General features: G+C 47.1%; 1 protein-coding gene across 1 annotated transcript in view; it reads left to right on the forward strand.

Moving 5' to 3' along the window:
• DLD (dihydrolipoamide dehydrogenase) overlaps window positions 1–19,838 on the forward strand; it is a 77,108-nt gene that overhangs the window by 31,023 nt on the left and 26,247 nt on the right. The window contains exon 6 of the mRNA XM_063927078.1: window positions 8,507–8,607. Within this exon, the coding sequence (XP_063783148.1) occupies window positions 8,507–8,607 (101 nt within the window). The remainder of the gene's footprint in view (window positions 1–8,506; window positions 8,608–19,838) is intronic.

Consider the following 19,838-nt stretch of genomic DNA (forward strand, 5'->3'; position numbering starts at 1 on the left):
GGGTACGGTGGGGGCCCGTCTCAGGAATTTCAGCACACAGTGGGCTCTCTCACAGGTGGATCCCTGGGTCCTTCAAGTAGTGTCTCAGGGGTACAGGCTGGAATTCGAGACGTCTCCCCCCTGCCGTTTCCTAAAATCTGCCTTACCAGCAACTCCCTCTGCCAGGGAGGCAGTGTTGGTGGCTATTCAAAAACTATATTCACAGCAAGTGATTGTCAAGGTACCCCTCCTTCAACAGGGAAAGGGTTACTATTCCACAATGTTTGTGGTACCGAAACCGGACGGTTCGGTGAGACCCATCTTAAATTTAAAAGCCTTGAACACTTATATCAAAAGGTTCAAGTTCAAGATGGAATCGCTCAGGGCGGTTATTGCGAGCCTGGATGAGGGGGATTACATGGTCTCCCTGGACATCAAGGATGCATACCTGCATGTCCCTATTTACCCTCCGCACCAGGAGTACCTCAGATTTGTGGTACAGGACTGTCACTATCGGTTCCAGACGCTGCCGTTTGGGTTATCCACGGCACCGAGGGTCTTTACCAAGGTAATGGCCGAAATGATGATACTCCTTCGCAAGAAGGGAGTTTTAATTATCCCATACTTGGACGATCTCCTGATAAAGGCGAGGTCCAGAGAACAGTTGGTAGTGGGGGTAGCACTTTCTCGGGAAGTGCTACAACAGCACGGCTGGATTCTCAATATTCCAAAGTCACAGCTGGTCCCGACGACACGTCTTCTGTTCCTGGGAATGATGCTGGACACAGACCAGAAAAGTGTTTCTTCCAGTGGAAAAAGTCGAGGAGTTGTCGTCTCTAGTCAGAGACATCCTAAAACCAGGACAGGTGTCGGTACATCAATGCACACGAGTCCTGGGAAAAATGGTAGCTTCATACGAAGAAATCCCATTCGGAAGGTTCCACGCAAGGACGTTCCAGTGGGACCTGTTGGACAAATGGTCCGGGTCCCATCTCCAGATGCAACAGCGGATAACCCTGTCGGCAAGGACCAGGGTGTCGCTGCTGTGGTGGCTGCAGAGGGCTCATCTACTAGAGGGCCGCAGATTCGGAATACAGGACTGGGTCCTGGTGACCACGGATGCCAGCCTTCGGGGCTGGGGTGCAGTCACACAGGGAAGAAATTTCCAAGGACTGTGGTCAAATCGGGAGATTTCGCTTCACATAAATATTCTGGAGCTAAGGGCCATTTACAATGCCCTAATCCAAGCAAGGCCCCTGCTTCAGAACCAGCCGGTACTGATCCAATCAGACAACATCACGGCGGTCGCCCATGTAAACAGACAGGGCGGCACAAGAAGCAGGATGGCGATGGCAGAAGCCACAAGGATTCTCCGATGGGCAGAGAATCATGTGTTGGCACTGACAGCAGTGTTCATTCCGGGAGTGGACAACTGGGAAGCAGACTTCCTCAGCAGGCACGACCTCCACCCGGGAGAATGGGGACTGCATCCAGAAGTCTTCCAAATGCTGGTAGACCGTTGGGAAAGACCACAGGTGGACATGATGGCGTCCCGCCTCAACAAAAAGTTGAAAAGATATTGCGCCAGGTCAAGGGACCCTCAGGCGATCGCTGTGGACGCTCTAGTGACACCGTGGGTGTACCAGTCGGTTTATGTGTTTCCTCCTCTGCCTCTCATTCCCAAGGTACTGAGAATAATAAGAAAGCGAGGAGTGAAAACTATACTCGTGGTTCCGGATTGGCCAAGAAGAGCTTGGTACCCGGAACTTCAAGAGATGCTTGCAGAGGACCCTTGGCCTCTGCCGCTCAGACAAGACCTGCTGCAGCAGGGACCCTGTCTGTTCCAAGACTTACCGCGGCTACGTTTGACGGCATGGCGGTTGAACACCGGATCCTAAAGGAAAAGGGCATTCCGGAGGAAGTCATCCCTACCCTGATCAAAGCCAGAAAGGATGTCACCGCAAAACATCACCGCATTTGGCGAAAATATGTTGCGTGGTGTGAGGTCAAGAAGGCCCCGACGGAGGAATTTCAGCTGGGTCGATTCCTGCATTTCCTGCAAGCAGGGGTGACGTTGGGCCTCAAATTGGGGTCCATTAAGGTCCAGATTTCGGCTCTGTCGATTTTCTTCCAAAAAGAACTGGCTTCACTGCCTGAAGTTCAGACGTTTGTCAAAGGAGTTCTGCATATTCAGCCTCCTTTTGTGGCCCCAGTGGCACCTTGGGATCTCAATGTGGTTTTGGAATTCCTGAAATCACATTGGTTCGAGCCACTTAAGACTGTGGATTTGAAATATCTCACGTGGAAAGTGGTCATGTTGTTGGCCCTGGCTTCGGCCAGGCGAGTATCAGAATTGGCGGCTTTGTCTTGTAAAAGTCCTTATCTGATTTTCCATATGGATAGGGCAGAGTTGAGGACTCGTCCTCAGTTTCTCCCGAAGGTGGTCTCAGCTTTTCACTTGAACCACCCTATTGTGGTGCCTGCGGCTACTAGGGACTTGGAGGATTCCAAGTTACTGGACGTAGTCAGGGCCCTGAAAATGTATGTTTCCAGGACGGCTGGAGTCAGGAAGACTGACTCGCTGTTTATCCTGTATGCACCCAACAAGCTGGGTGCTCCTGCTTCTAAGCAGTCTATCGCGTGCTGGATTTGTAGCACTATTCAGCTGGCGCATTCTGCGGTGGGATTACCGCAGCCTAAATCAGTGAAAGCCCATTCCACAAGGAAGGTGGGCTCATCTTGGGCGGCTGCCCGAGGGGTCTTGGCTTTACAACTTTGCCGAGCTGCTACTTGGTCAGGGGCAAACACGTTTGCAAAATTCTACAAATTTGATACCCTGGCTGAGGAGGACCTGGAGTTCTCTCATTCGGTGCTGCAGAGTCATCCGCACTCTCCCGCCCGTTTGGGAGCTTTGGTATAATCCCCATGGTCCTTATGGAGTCCCCAGCATCCACTAGGACGTCAGAGAAAATAAGAATTTACTCACCGGTAATTCTATTTCTCGTAGTCCGTAGTGGATGCTGGGCGCCCATCCCGATTGCGGATTGTCTGCAATACTTGTAAATAGTTATTGTTACTATAATCGGGTTGTTATTGCAAGCCATCGGTTCAGAGGCTCCATTGTTATCATACTGTTAACCGGGGTTCCTATCACGAGTTATATGGTGTGATTGGTGTGGCTGGTATGAGTCTTACCCGGGATTCAAAAATCCTTCCTTATTGTGTCAGCTCTTCCGGGCACAGTTCCTAACTGAGGCTTGGAGGAGGGTCATAGGGGGAGGAGCCAGTGCACACCAGATAGTCCTGAATCTTTCTTTAGAGTGCCCAGTCTCCTGCGGAGCCCGTCTATTCCCCATGGTCCTTACGGAGTCCCCAGCATCCACTACAGACTACGAGAAATAGAATTACCGGTGAGTAAATTCTTATTTTTCCAGTGTAAACATGCCTAGTCTTGCAAGCCTTTCCTCGTATTCCAGCGTCTCCATACCCTTAATTAGTTTGGTCGCCCGCCTCTGAACCTTTTCTAGCTCCAGGATATACTTTTTGTAGTAAGGTGCCCAGAATTGTACACAGTATTCAAGGTGTGGCCCCACAAGTGATTTATATAATGGGAGTATAATACTCTCGTCCCTAGCATCAATTCCCCGTTTTATCCATGCTAATATCTTATTAGCCTTCTTTGCTGCAGTCCTACTTTGGGTACTACTGCTTAGTTTGCTATCTATGAGGACACCTAAGTCCTTTTCCAGTACAGAATCCCCTAATTTTTCCCCATTTAGTAGGTAGGTGTTATTTTTGTTCTTGTTACCACAGTGCATTACCTTACACTTGTCTGTATTGAAGCGCATTCTCCATTTAGCTGCCCAAGCTTCTAATTTAACTAAGTCGTTCTGAAGCGACTCAGCATCCCCCTCCGCATTTATAACTTTACACAATTTGGTATCATCTGCAAAAATTTACACCATGCTCTCTAGACCTTCTGTTAGGTCGTTAATGAAAATATTGAACAATAGCGGTCCTAACACTGAGCCTTGCGGCACACCACTGAGCACTTCAGTCCAATTTGAAAAGATCCATTAACCACAATGCGCTGCTCCCTATTATCTAACCAGTTTTTCACCCAAGTGCATATTGTGCTTCCTAGCCCTGTTTCTTGTAGCTTGTAGATAAGTCTCATGTGTGGTACAGTGTTGAATGCTTTGGCAAAATCTAAAAAGATTACATCCACCTCTTTACCCTGATATAAGTCTGCGCTTACTGTTTCATAAAAGCCAAGTAAGTTGGTTTGACAGGATCTGTCCTTCATAAACCCATGTTGATTCCTTTTAATGACCTTATTGACTTCAAGGAACTTCTGAATACTATCTCTTAGAATACTTTCCCCACTATAGATGTAAGACTAACTGGTCTATAATTACCTGGTTCAGCTTTACTTCCCTTTTTGAATATAGGCACTACTTCCGCTATACGCCAGTCTTTGGGAACCATAACTGATATTACTGAATCCTTAAAGATCAAAAATAGCGGTTTTGCAAGTTCAGAGTGAAGCTCCATTAGAACCCTTGGGTGAATACCATCGGGACCTGGTGACTTATTAATCTTTAAATGTTTTAATCGGTCACAGACTACTTCCTCGCTTAAATAAGTACCTATCAGTGGGATATTCTCATTATTGAGATTGTGTTAGTCCCTGAATTGGGTCCTCTCCAGTAAATACTGTTGAAAAAACTCATTTAGTGTGTCCGCTATGTCATTATCATTTTTGCTTAAGACTCCCAACTTGTCTTTTAAAGGGCCTATACTCTCCTCCTTTAATCTCTTGCTATTAATGTATTTAAAGAATTTTGGGGGATTCGCTTTGCTTTCCTTTGCTACTAGTTTTTCAGTTTCTACTTTAGCCGCTCTTTTATTTCCTTTTTGCATGTTTTGTTACATTCCTTATAGTGCTGAAATGACTCTGCTTCCCCGTCAGATTTGTATTTTTTAAATGCTCACCTTTTCTTGTTTTTGTTAAGCCACATCGGTTTAGGATTTTTATTCCTTTTTTTGCTGCTCGTAGGAATAAATTTGAGAGTATTTTTAGCTAGCATGAATTTTAGTACCTCCCATTTCTCCGCAGTATTTTTTCCTTCAAACAAACCTTCCCATTCAATATCCCTGAAAAATACCCTCATCTTTTCAAAATTTGCTTTGCTAAAGTTTAGAGTCCTAGTTGAGCCAGTATAGGGCTGTTTATGAAAACTGATATTGAATGTGACCATATTGTGGTCGCTGTTTCCTATGGGTTCCCCTACTTTAATACCTGATACCAAATCCCCATTGTTTGTTAATACTAGGTCTAAGATTGCATTGTACCTAGTTGGTTCCTCAATTAGTTGAACTAAGTAGTTATCATTAAGTGTGTTTTAAAAACATATTGCCCCTAGCAGTATCACATGAATAATTTTTCCAGTTTATCTCTGGAAAGTTAAAATCTCCCATCACTACTATGTCTCCTACTCCTGCTGCTCTTTCAATTTGCTTTAGTAACAATTCCTAATCAGATACGTTGATACCAGGCGGCCTATAGCATACACCCAATACTAACTTTTTTATTCATTTTTCCCCGCATGCAATTTCTACCCATAATGTCTCGACAGTGTCTACAGTCCCCTCCTGAATATCTTCCCGTATATCCGGTTTTAAAAACGGCTTTACGTAAAGACACACCCCTCCACCCTTTTTATTTAGTCTGTCTCTCCTAAACAGTGTATAGCCCTCTAGATTGACTGTCCAATCATGAGAGTCGTCCCACCAAGTTTCAGTAATGCCTATAATATCATACTGTTTGCTTGCTGCAAGTATTTCTAGTTCGCCCTTTTTACCAGTAATGCTTCTAGCGTTTACATACATACAACTAAGATAAGTATTTTCCCTTGCGTTAGGGACATCTTTCACCTTATGTAGCAATGATAACTTGTAATCGTCATTGTTTAGTGCTTTAGTAAAACCTCTTTTAGTACCCATGTTAGTAACCTAACCGCCTGCTCTTACCCTCCCCCCAACTTCTCCCCCATTTCGTTTACTACCGCCATCCCCACTATTCTCACTGCATGACCCGTAGTTTCTAGCTAAACCCTCCCCCCAGGCTCCTAGTTTAAAATCTCCAACCTTCTAACCATCCTTCCCCCCCCCCCCCCCAGCACCGCTGCCCCCTCCTCAGTCAGGTGCAATCCATCACGACAAAAGAGATGGCGCCTGACTGAGAAGTCCGCCCAGTGTTCCAGGAACACAAACCCCTCTTTCCTGCACCAATCCCTAAGCTACACATTTACCTCCCTAATCTCCCTCTGCCTCCCTGGACTCGCTCGTGGCACGGGTAATATTTCGGAGAATATTACCTTAGATGTCCTTGCCTTAAGTTTTTCCTAAGTCCCTATAGTCTTTCTTAATGACATCCCACCTTCCGCTAACTTTGTCATTAGTGCCAACGTGCACCAAGACCGCCGGGTCTTTCCCAGCCCCTCCCAACAATCTATCTACCCAGTCCGCGATGTGCCGTACCCGAGCACCCGGGAGACAACAGACTGTACGGCGATCACGGTCCCGGTAGCAGATTGCCCTATCTGCCTTCCTGATGATAGAATCCTCTACCACCACCATCTGACTAGGTACCTCACTATCTTTTATCCCAACTGCGTCAGAGGGACCACTCCTCTGGATGCTAGCATTCCGACACGAATTGAATATACCTTTTATATCTAATTTAGTCTGTAAAGGCCATCCACCATGTTTATGAAGACCTGGCTAACTCGCAGGCTCTAACCAAAATAATATTACCAAGATAGAGCGTTTAAAATGGAGGTTACTTAAGTACATCTATAATGAAAACATTATCCCAGACCTAGTATAAGGTGTTTACCAGATTTGTCCTAAAAATATGGAAATAAACAATCTGTTTTAAGTTAACTAGCAAATGAGGGGGACAGGCATTTAAGTACACATAAGCAATATCCACAAAGTCCAGTAGCTAAACAGTGAAAGACTTTTCGATTTGGTGATCTACTTCAAAGACTGAAAATGGGGACTGTCCCACCGAAATCAGACATTGGCCTCCGCAGAAAAAAAAACCCTACACATTAGCACCTCACTGGAAAAAACCCAACCAGACACACACTGTCCCCCACAGGAAAAACCCACAAGCACATTGTTCCCCTCAGGTAAAAAAAAAAACAAATACATTGTCACCCGCGGGAAAATGAAAATACCCCCAAACTTATTGTCGCTCCACCCCCTTTCTCCCCGGGAAAAGAAAATTGTCCACAAAAAAACAAAACATTAAACTGCCCCAAGCCTTCTCTCCCTCTCTCTCTCTCTCTCTCTCACACTCTCACACTCTCACACTCTCACACTCTCACACTCTCACACTCTCACACTCTCACACTCTCACACTCTCACACTCTCACACTCTCACACTCTCACACTCTCACACTCTCACACTCTCACACTCACACACTCACACACTCACACATGACATGATGTGACCAGCCTTAGCTTCAACAAGCCAAGTGCATTTGGTGCAGCAGCCAATAAGAATCGACTTGATTCTTATTGGCTACTTCTGTGACACTTGACTGCAGGCGGGTCGCACCAGAGAGCCTGATACAGGTGCGACCCGCCTCAGGCCCCTCGCTGCTGCTGTCCCCCAACCCAGCATATTGCTGAGTTGGTGACAGCATCGGTGGGGGCGGTGCTTAGAGATCACATGATCTCCAAGCACTGCCATCCATATGCATCAACCCAGCTTCCATTCAGAAAGCAGGTTGTTCAACCCTGCTTGCTACCAGAGTTGGATTATTCCAACTGGGCACTTTTAGACCGCACAGCAACACGGGTTATGCGCGCTCGTGTGCAGTAACGTGTTAAAAGCTGGCGGTCTAAAAGGGGTATTAGGTTACCTCAATGATTTATACATGTAGATTTATATTGTGGGGTCAATTCAGATCGCCTTTCCCAGTTAAAGAAAATAGGGCTGTATACCCCTTTTAGAGTGCCAGCTTTTAACTCGGGTTATTGCACATGAGCGCGCATAACCCATGTTGCTGTGCTGTCTGAAAGGGCCCAGTTGAAATAATCTGGGTCGAGTGACCCGATATTCCAACTCTGGTAGTGAGCAGGGTTGAACACGTGTTCGCACGGCAAGCCCGGTTGTACGGAAAGCAGGGTCGATGTGACTCGTTCCCGTTCACTCTGTGTGGATGGGCGGCGCTTGGAGATTATGTGATCTCTAAGCGCCACCCCCACCGCTTCAACGTTGACGTCACCAACCCGGCAATATGCCTGAGGCAGGTCGCACGTGGGAAGCACCCGTGTCAGGCTCCCAGGTGCAGTGTGAAAGGAAACTGATTCTCTTTAATGTGAAAGATCAATTTATCATTTAACTCCATATGAAAACATCCCATATATGAAGTTTTTAAAATGTTTTACATTTTTTCTATTTTTCCTGTTTGTAGACTTTGATCTTTGTTTTCTTCTTACATTCTTGCAGTGACTGGCATCCATTTAAATCTAGAGAAGATGATGGAACAGAAGAGTGGTGCAGTGAAGTCACTTACAGGTGGCATTGCTCATCTGTTTAAACAGAACAAGGTTAGGTCTTTGCATTTATCTAATCACAATCAAAAAAGTGAATGAAAATCAGCTGCTGTTATATGAAAAATGGTTATTAATTACTCTTAAAAGATTTGCACTTATTGAGATAATAGAAAATTATAATTTGTTTCCTATACAGCCAGTGTGTGTGCTACTAAAATTCCTACTACAGCTTATTTGTTCACTGGTAGCAGCAACATCACCAAGGAACTTGCCAAATTTGCATATTACATTCTACGGTTTCATCCCAGAAATGGTTCCCCCCAGTTTGTGTAGGTTATGGTTTTCTTCTGTGGCTTTAGAATAGAAGGTTCTCTGGGTTGCACTTCTCATTCCTTCCTGTCCTTTTGTGTCTATGCCTTGCCATAGCTAGAGGAAATGTATATTTTTTTTCTGTTTTAGTTTTCCATCTGTAGTAGAGGGAATGCGGTAAGGATGCCGTGGGCAAAATCCTGGCGCCGGAATCCTGACACGTGGCAAGAATGCCGACGCCGGGATCCCCACAGCCGGCATCCCGACCGTAAGTATGCCATGGACTCCTGGGGTGAGGGTGGGGGAAAGTTGAGGTAGGTTAGGTTTAGGTACCATCAGGACGGTATCACTTGCTAAGGGGGTGCAGTTGATGCAGCTTTCTGGAAAGCGCTGCGGAATATGTGTGCGCTATATAAATAACTGGTAATAAATAAATAATAAATAAATAAATGATTGAGGCCATGTGAGATACATATTTCTGACACACCACCTGAGCAGGTTGAGGAGGCCTTTTCCTGAATAGTAAGAAAGCCCCTCTCACCTTCCCAGCATCTAAGGAATTAAATGCTATATTTGAAAAAGCCTGGGAAAACCCGGAGAAAAAATTCCAGATCCCTAAAAGAGTTCTGGTTGCTTTTCCCTTCCCGGAAGATGATAGAAAAAAATGTGAGTCTCCTCCTATAGTTGACTCCTCTGTCTCCAGGCTGTCAAAACAGGTGGATGCTACGCTGAAATCCATATACACGGCTTCAGGGGCTACTATACTGCGGCCTACAATTGCCTGTGCATGGATTTCAAAAGCTATAGCAAAGTGGTCAATGACTCTGCAGGAGGACTTGACTACGATGAATAAAGGTGACATTGATTTGTTTTTACGTAACATACATAACATGCATTCTGCAGGGTACCTGGTAGAATCCATGAAGGATCTGGGTTCCATGGCTGCGGGGATCTCCTCCATGTCCGTCTCGGCACGCAGGGGTCTCTGGCTGCGCCAATGGTCTGCGGACACGGAATCCAGGAAGAGTGTGGAGGGCCTACCCTATACAGGTCATGCTCTGTTTGGGGAGGCACTGGATGCGTGGATTGCCACAGCTACCACGGGTAAGTCTCTTTTTCTCCCCTCAGCTGCACCGGCTACGAAGAAGCCTTTTACTCCCGCCACGTCACAGGCCTTTCGTCCCGCGAGGGCTAGAAAGAACAAGCCTTCTCACACCTTCTTCAGAGGTGGTCGTGCTAAAGCCAAAAAGCCTGCTCCTGCAGGTTCCCAGGACCAGAAGCCTGCTTCTGGTGCCTCAAAGTCATCAGCATGACGGTGGACCGCACAGCCTGGAGGAAGGTCAGGTGGGAGCAAGACTCTGGCATTTCAGCCACGTCTGGGTGTCGTCTGGCCTGGACCCTTGGATACAAGATATAGTGTCCAGGGGGTACAGGCTGGAGTTTCAAACTCTCCCACCTCACCGATCCTTCAAATCAGGCTTGCCAGCTTTGCCGGCAGACAAAGCAATTCTTCTGGACGCTATCCGAAAATTGGTAGTGTCCGAGGTCGTTGTTCCAGTACCGCCTCATCAGTGGAACAAAGGTTACTATTCGAACCTTTTTGTGGTACCGAAGCCGGATGGTTCGGTGAGGCCAATTCTGAACTTGAAATCTTTGAACCCTTATCTCAGGGACTTCGAATTCAATATGCAGTCTCTGAGAGCAGTTATCTCAGGACTGACGAAGGGGGAGTTCCTGGTGTCCCTGGACATCAAGGATGCGTATCTCCACATTCCCATTTGGTCGCCGCATCAGGCCTATCTCAGGTTTGCTCTGTTAGACGATCACTATCCGTTTCAGGCATTGCCGTTTGGTGTCTTCACGGTACAGAGGGTCTTCACCAAGGTGATGGCAGAGATGATGGTTCTCCGCAAGCAGGGTGTGAACATAATTCCGTATCTGGACGATCTGCTGATCAAGGCATCGTCCAGAGAGAAGTTGTTAAGATCCATTGCTCTCACGACGCATCTGCTCAAGGAGCACGGTTGGATCCCGAACCTTCCAAAGTCTCATCTGGAGCCGACAAGGAGGCTGTCTTTCCTGGGGATGATCCTCGACACGGAGGTGCAGAGGCTGTTTCTACCGGTGGAGAAAGCGTTGGTAATTCAAACAATGGTCCGGGATGTCTTGAAGCCTGCCCGGGTATCGGTTCATCAGTGCATCCATCTTCTGGGGAAGATGGTTGCCTCCTACGAGGCTCTGCAGTACGGAAGGTTTCATGCTCGATCCTTTCAGCTGGATCTCTTCGACCAGTGGTCAGGATCTCACCTACATATGAACTAGAGGATACGTCTGTCACCGAAAGCCAGGATTTCGCTCTTCTGGTGGCTACAACTACCACACCTTCTGGAGGGTCGAAGGTTCGGAGTTCAGGACTGGATCCTTCTAACCACGGATGCAAGTCTAAGAGGTTGGGGAGCAGTCGCTCAGGGGGAAACCTTCCAAGGAAGGTGGTCGAGTCAAGAATCCCTTCTCCCGATAAGCATCCTGGAGCTAAGAGCCGTATACAACAGCCTTCTTCAAGCAGCACACCTTCTGCAGGATCGGGCTGTTCAGGTGCAGTCGGACCACGTGACCACAGTGGCCTACATAAACCGACAAGGCGGAACGAAGAGCAGGGCTGCAATGTCAGAGGTGATGAATCCTCCTCTGGGCAGAAAGGCACGCAGTGGCGATGTCAGCAATCTTCATTCCGGGAGTAGACAACTGGGAAGCGGACTTCCTCAGCAGACACAATCTCCATCCAGGAGAGTGGGGCCTCCACCCGGAGGTGTTCGAGGAGGTAACCGGTTGGTGGGGGGTTCCTCACATAGACATGATGGCCTCCCGCCTCAACAAGAAGCTGCGGAGGTACTGTTCCAGGTCGAGAGACCCGCAGGCAGTGGCGGTGGATGCACTGGTAACACCGTGGGTGTTCACGTCAGTGTATGTGTTCCCTCCACTTCCTCTACTTCCAAAAGTTCTTCAACTTCTAAAAAGAACAAAGGTTCTGGCAATCCTCATTGCTCTGGACTGGCCAAGGAGGGCTTAGTATGAGGATCTGCTGGATCTACTGCTGGAAGAGTCTTGATAAGCGAACGGCCCCTGCAGTAGAAGATCCTCTCGAAGAGGCAGGGGCCGTTCGCTTATCAAGACTTACCACGGCTACGTTTGACGGCATAGCGGTTGAGTGCCAGATCTTAGCCCGAAAGGGTATTACGAGGTTATTCCTACCCTGATACGGGCTAGGAAGGGGGTAACGTCTAAACATTACCATTGAATTTTGGAAAAAATATGTCTTGGTGTGAATCAAAGAAATTTCCTGCGGTGGAATATCAACTTGGACGTTTTCTCCTTTTCCTGCAAGCAGGTGTGGATATGGGCCTGAGATTGGGCTCCATCAAGGTCCAGTTCTCAGCTTTATCCATTTTCTTCCAAAAATAATTGGCTGTCCTCCCTGAGGTTCAGACCCTTTTTGAAAGAGGTTCTGCACATCCAGCCTCCCTTTGTGGTGCCAACGGCTCCCTGAGATCTTGATGTGGTATTACAGTTCCTGCAATCAGATTGGTTTGAGCCTCTACAGGAAGGCGGTCACTTTGTTGGCCTTGGCTTCTGCTCGACGCGTGTCGGAATTGGGGGCTTTGTCCTGTAAAAGTCCCTATCTGGTCTTCCATGAAGATAGGGCGGAACTCAGGACTCGTCCGCAGTTCCTTCCTAAGGTTGTGTCAGCTTTTCATATCAACCAACCTATTGTGGTACCAGTGGCTACTGACTCCTCAATTGCTTCAAAGGCCTTGGATGTTGTCAGGGCTTTGAAGATTTATGTGAAGAGGAAGGCTCGTCATAGAAAATCTGACTCTCTGTTTGTCCTCTACGGTCCCAAGAAAATTGGGTGTCCTGCTTCTAAGCAGTCGATTTCACGCTGGAACAGGTTCACCATCCAGCATGCATATTCTACGGCAGGATTGCCGTGTCCAAAATCTGTAAAGGCCCACTCTACTCGTAAGGTGGGCTCTTCCTGGGCGGCTGCCCGGGGTGTCTCGGCTATGCAGCTTTGCCGAGCGTCCACTTGGTCGGGGTTGAACACGTTTGCTAGGTTTTACAAGTTGGTTACTTTGGCCTCTGATGACCTCAAGTTTGGTCAAGCAGTTTTGCAGGAGCCTCCGCGCTCTCCCTCCCGTTCTGGGAGCTTTGGTACATCCCCATGGTACTAATATGGACCCCAGCATCCTCTAGGACATAAGACAAAATAGGATTTTAATTACCTACCAGTCAATCCTTTTCTCGTAGTCCGTAGAGGATTCTGGGCGCCCGCCCAGCACTTCATTTTCCTGCTGTGGTTATTTAGTTCAGTACTGACTGGTTCCTAGGTAAGTTCTGCGTTATTTACTGTTTCAGTACTGTTTCAGCTGTTGCTGAGTTTTCCGGCATGTTGGACGGATTTGCTTGTTGTGTGAGCTGGTATGAATCTCGCCACTATCTGTGTATTTCCTTCTCTCTAAGTATGTCGTCTCCTCGGGTACAGTTTCTAGACTGAGTCTGGTAGGAGGGGCATAGAGGGAGGAGCCAGCCCACACTGTTAAACTCTAAAAGGGCCAATGGCTCCTGGTGGACCCGTCTATACCCCATGGTACTAATATGGACCCCAGCATCCTCTACGGACTATGAGAAAAGGATTTACTGGTAGGTAGTTAAAATCCTATTTTCCACGCCCTGTGTTCTTCAGAGACATATTGGACATGAGTCTGGTATGCTTTCTCAAAAGCCTGTTTACACGTACTGAGTGTGTTGTAATGGCAACCTTCAAATGGGTTTCCCAGTGGCATGCTCAGAGCAGATCTGATGCAGCTGGTTTCCACTGTGTGTTCATGAGATTTCAGACCTCTGTGCTTTCTCAGCACAAGTTAGCGCTGCTTCTTTTTTCACTGTGATTGCTCTGTAAACTTAATCTTGCTTTACTGGTTGCACCTTTTTGACTAGTTCAGCGTCTCCACTTTGGACTGCTTGTTCTTCCTCACCTGTAGCTTATGGTTTTGCTTAGTTTTTGTCTCAGCTCGGTTACTTTGGTTTTACCGGAGGCAATGACAGTTATTCAACTGTGTCTTCTATTCAACCAAAGCGGTTCCCCCCCCCCCCACCTTCATTTAAAATCAATCAGTAATTGGTGGTGCCATCGTAGCTTGAATCACTTTTCCAGACCCAGCAGTTCGGGGCCTTGAAGTCCATGTGGTACTCTTCCATGGTCACTGGAAAGTGATTTAGTGCCTCAACCAGTTGATATGCTGCTAATCTTGGACATCCATTAGGCAGCCTAAATGAAGGCAGGGATATTGATCTCTCCAGGCTTATGATGTATTTGCTCCAAACTTTTTCCTCTGTCTGTGAGGTGTGATATGGGTCTTGTTGAAACAGTGTAATTTGGCCATCTGGTTGCCTCACCTTACCTTTTCCAAGTTCTGCAAAGTGAACACTAACCATCTCTGCACATGCTACCATTTTCATGATTTCACAGAGGTTTTATATAATACTACGTTTTTCTCTTACCATAAACAGTGTCCATATACAGTACATCTGTGTCCCTCTACAGTAGATAATTCAAAGAAGAATTTCATTCTATTGGGAAAAAGTCGACCTTCTCGCAGATTCTACATCCAATCTATGCCTACACACTTGTCCAATTTTTCAGCAGACCACCAATCCGAGTCTGCCAAAAAATATATATTTTTGGCTGGGGTTGATGGGGGATTTATTATGTGGTGAGGAAATTATGACCATGTTGAATGGGAGTGGGAGAACTTTGAATATCATTGTGGCTAACCTCCCCATCCCCTTTTCCTTCCCATCGATGTCCAGCCCTAAACCTTGGAGCCAATCTGGTGGAAATTAGGGGGAAAATGGAGTGGGATCCCTCTATTTTCCAATAACCAGCAGGGGAGATAATTTCATAGTAGGGGTACACTCAGTTTGTCACCACATTAAACAGCCCCAAAGCTGGTCAGCCCAGGACTGGAATTCCCCTGAAAGTAAGGACCCCCCCAAAATAAAATGAGGTCCTCCCGCCAAGCAACAGCAAGTTCAAGTGTATGCTCCGCACCTCTGTTGGTAGTGGGTAAGAGGGTTTCATGGTACATTAATATTGTTCTTTACAGGCAGCCTACGGCATGCCGGCACTTGGAAATATTAAAATAAAGATAAAACATTAAATATTGTAATATTTTATTGAGCAGCAGCTTCACCTGGGTGGCTGCGGCCTGTAAGTTTTCTTGCATGTCTGCCTGCTCCCCAGGGCCTCCGGTGTCTTTTTGGTCTTTAGGAGCTCTTCCTTGCCTTCTCTGCCGTCAGACTGATAGCCACTGCCTAGCGCTCGGTAATATTAGCCAGCACAAGGTGGTGGGGTGATGATGCGCTCACCACAGCCATTGCCACGCAGCAATGCTATTTTCTTTTTCATCCACTAGGGGTCACTGGAGTACTCTTGGGTTATGGACTGGGCGTAGCCGGAAATGGCACATATTTAAATATTTTAATTAGTAACTGGCCATCCCCTCCATAATCCCATAGAGCCTTCAGTATTTTTCTGTGCCTCTAGCGGAAGGTACTGAGGACTGAATGTCCTGCGATTCTTCAAGCAAGATTATTTTTGGTTTTTCTACCTGATCCCTTCCCAACTTATCAGAGAAGTTCGGGTTAGGGATCATTGGTGCTGCATTAGCAGCAGATGGTCTGCCGGCGCTCATACAAAGGGCCCCGCCATTGACTAAAATCAGCGCAGCTGATTGCAGCCACGGGCTGCACAAGGACGCAGGACGGCGCTTACAGAAAAGTCCCGTCATGGCCTCCGCAGGTGGTGCAGGTACTGAGCGGTAGGCAGCTCTCACTGCCGCCGCTCACTTACTTACTTTTTCGATCTATTGCGGCGGTCAGCTCACGCTGCCGCCCATTATGGGGGGACTGTATGTGTTTATATTAACTGTAATCGTTCCCCTGCTGCCTGCCACTAGCTAACCCTTGCTGCCACTATAATGCTCCACTGGACTTGCAGATGGAGCCAGCGAGCGAACCCCGGCACTGCGCAGGCCGCTCGACGCTTCCTGGGTCACCCGGCGCCGCTGGCCGCTTGCAGGGGTAGCTAGCGAGCAGCTCCCGCCACTACCGCCGGAACGCTCGCCGCTCCCCGTCTCTCCGGATTCGTCCTCCTCCCTACCCCGGTACGGCTCTCGTGGGCTGAGCGGCCGACCTGACCGCGGACAGCTGTTGCCGCGGCCCGCTCTGGCAGCCGCTCACCAATCTCCGAGGTACTGTCCTTCACGCGGCTGCGGTGAAACTTGCACTCCCCGTCTCCCGTCTGCTGAACAACGGGGGGGGAGCAGTGTGGGGGGAAGTCGGCAGCCAGAATAAAGGCTGCACTTGCATATAATACTCTTCTGCAGGAGAGAGAGGGGGGGAGGAAGCCCGCAGGGAGGCCCCAATAACTAAGCTGCGTTTAGGCAGCAAAATCATCAGGATTTTAAGCCTGTGGCCAATATCAGAAGTCTCTGTTACATATACAATATAACTGTTGTATGTATATATATATATGTATATTTATATATATATATGTATATGTGTATGTATGTGTGTATATGTGTTTGTGTGTTTGCACACTGATGGTATACAGATAGGTGTGTCTGTGTATATACATATGCATGTATTAATGTATATCAGCAATCTTGCAATAAGCAAGCACATGGCCGGACACCATTTTAACATTACTTCCTGGTTCTTCCCAGGAAGTTGCTGCCCTACAACACTCGGCCTCTAGAGGAGCCGGGGTGTTAAGAATTTTATTTTCTTGGTTTTGTACAAGCACAAGATGAACACGTGTGCTGTAATGTAGATTTATACACACTTTATTTACGTGGTACTAAGTCACGGTACTAGTCTATCCTTCTGTACTTGCTTGTCCGTGTACATAAGGAGTAAGTCTAAGACATAGCAGTTTCGCCCAGAGTAAAACAAATAAAAAAGAAAAAACATCCAAGTATGTGTCCATCCCAGTATGTGTCCAGTACAAGAGCTCCGAAGGCAGCAGCTGTAGATGCTCTGATGCTCTCACGATCGCGTGGCTGTACAGCGTTGTGAATCTGTTACAACGGTTACGCTGCTTCCTCGGGTACTAAAATGGATCATACAAGACTCCATGACAGTCATACTAGTGGCGCCACATTGGCCTCGGAGGCCATGATTCTTGGATCTCCGCGAACTACTCGCAGCCGATCCTTCACCGCTCTCGCCACGTCCGGACCTGTCCCACTAGGGTCAGTTCTTTTACCCCGATTTAGCGCGGCAGCGTTTGACGGGGTGGCTGTTCAAAGCGCTCTCAAGAACGGATGGCATTCCAGAATCTGGTATACAAACCATGTTAGGGGCTGGGAAGCCAGTACGGCAGCTCATTATCACAAGGTTTAGCGTGCCTCTATAGGTTGGTGTGACGTTCAGAAGTTTCCAACATCATGTTCAAGTTATCCCGTCTTTTAATATTTTTACAGACTGGGTTTGGTGAAGGATTATATTCTACACTCAAGGTGCAGGTCTCTGCATGTCAATTTACCTGCAAAGGTGTTTGGCTCCTTTGCCGATTGTACACACTTTCCTGCACGGTGTCCTCAGACGACCTCCATTTATACCACCTACAGCGCCATGGGACGTGATCTGATTTTACCACCTACAGCGCCAGGGGACGTGATCTGGTTTTAGGTTTTTTATTTACAGTCTCCATTTGTTGAATTCTTACAACAAGTGGATGTTACGTTTATCAATTGGTAAACACTTTTCTCTTAGCCTTAGCCTCTCAGCAAGGCGTGTTTTAACATAGGGTGGTTTGCATGTCAAGGCCCCAAATCTGGTGTTTTATGGTCATAGGGCGGAACTTCGCACAAATTCCGTGTTCCAGTCAAAGATCGTATAATGTCACGTATCAACTAATTAATGTAGTTCCTCGGTTATCAATATGTTCGAGAACTTAAGTTACTTTGAATGTGGTACGCGCACTACGCGTTTATGTAACCCAAACAATTGTACGTAGAACAGACACATTGTTCTCTATAATGTAGTGAAGATGGCTTTACAAGCTACCAAGCAGTCCTTATGTCATACGTCAGGCTTAGCTTCATAATAGGCTACAACACCTACATCAGGGTCAGACCATTTCAAACGTTCTAGTGAACGTCATAAGCGGGCTTCAACCGCCTACATCAGTGTCAGACCATTCCATACGTTCTTTGGGAACGTCAGGAGCAGCAGGTCGTGGAGTTTCTACGAAACAGCGTAGACGAGCTGCTACATGGTCATCAGTGCATGACCATCAGTGCGCATGTTGGTGCGCTTTTACAGGTTGGCTACGTTTGCGGCATCAGCATTTAGCTTTGGCCGTCTAGTGTTACAGGTGCCAAACTGCTCTCCCGCCCAAGGGGGAAACTTTGGTACGTCCCAAGAGTACTCCAGTGACCCCTAGTGGATGAAAAAGAAAATAGGATTTTGGTACTTACCAGGTAAATCCTTTTCTTTGAATCCATAGGGGGCACTGGACGCCCACCCAGAGCAGTTTACCTGTCTTGTGGTAAGGTCTGTGGATCTTATGGTAACACTTTATCACCAATGCATTCGATGTTATGGTATCAACTGATTGTTATCAGTTCCGTTATGTGTCAACTTTAGGGTTGACCATTATATTATAATGTTATAGGTTCATATAATGTTATATGTAATTCTCTATGGTTCATCCTCTCTATCACTCCTGTTCGGCCCAGTAAAAATACTGAAGGCTCTATGGGATTATGGAGGGGATGGCCAGTTACTAATTTAAATATTTAAATATGTGCCATTTCCGGCTACGCCCAGTCCATAACCCAAGAGTACTCCAGTGCCCCCTATGGATTCAAAGAAAAGGATTTACCTGGTAAGTACCAAAATCCTATTTTTTTAAAAGAGAAGCAGACGCCATTGTCACGCAGCCTGCTGCCGAACACTGCAAGGGCTTCAGTCCTGCTGCCATATCCTCCATTGCCTTCCACTGCCTACATTTTCCCACCGCCAAGTCCAACAGCGGTGATGGACTGTGTCGGGATCCCTCCAGATCCTATACCACCGCCACTCTGGTGATGTGTTGGGCTGATGGGTCCGGAGATCGGTCGCCAGCTCCGGTCTCAGCAGCCTATACACTACAAAATTGGTCGGTTGTAGGGTCTCCAGGTTTTAAGTATGTTTAAAACAGGAAGACCCAACAGATGGAATACATATGTAATCCCAGTGGGCGGGATACCCTTGCAGGCTCACCACAGGATCTATTCCCACTCTATCCACTCTGTGTGTCGTGGACACCCACAAGTGTGAATAGGCCCTGTGACCCGCTATTCCTGGCTGCCGGCATTGTCGGCTGTCAGGATTCCATCGTCTGTATCCTGACCACTGGGATCCCGACAGCCGGCAAATTGATTGCCTCCCCAACAGGTGATCAGGATTGAGTGTATGGGTCGGTTGGCGGAATGGTACACACTTGTCCAATGTCGGACAAACCGGTTGGTTCTCCCGAACATTAGACAAGTGTATACCCAGCTTTAGTGTCTAGCAGGATGGGAATATGGACGAGGGAAAAGGAGAGAACTTAATGTTTTTGGCATATTAAAGTGCCGTTGTCCTATAGGAGACTAGTGTCCTTCAATGCATTCAAAGAAAAGGATTTAAGGCAAGTATAAAACTCCCCTGTAAAATTAACTTTTAAATCCTTTCTTCTGAAGCTTTAAGCATACAAAGACCAGCCCACCCAGTAATGGAGAAGAAGAATGGTCTGTACAGATTGTCTGTACCTCCTACTTCATAGGAAGCAATATTACGTACAAAGAGCTTTTCCTGTTTAAAACCATCTTCCTGAATGATACTGATACCATCTGCCTTGTGATAACCTGCTAACCATTTACATA

The sequence above is a fragment of the Pseudophryne corroboree genome, chromosome 6 (genome assembly GCF_028390025.1).
Source record: "Pseudophryne corroboree isolate aPseCor3 chromosome 6, aPseCor3.hap2, whole genome shotgun sequence".
NCBI lineage: Eukaryota > Metazoa > Chordata > Amphibia > Anura > Myobatrachidae > Pseudophryne > Pseudophryne corroboree.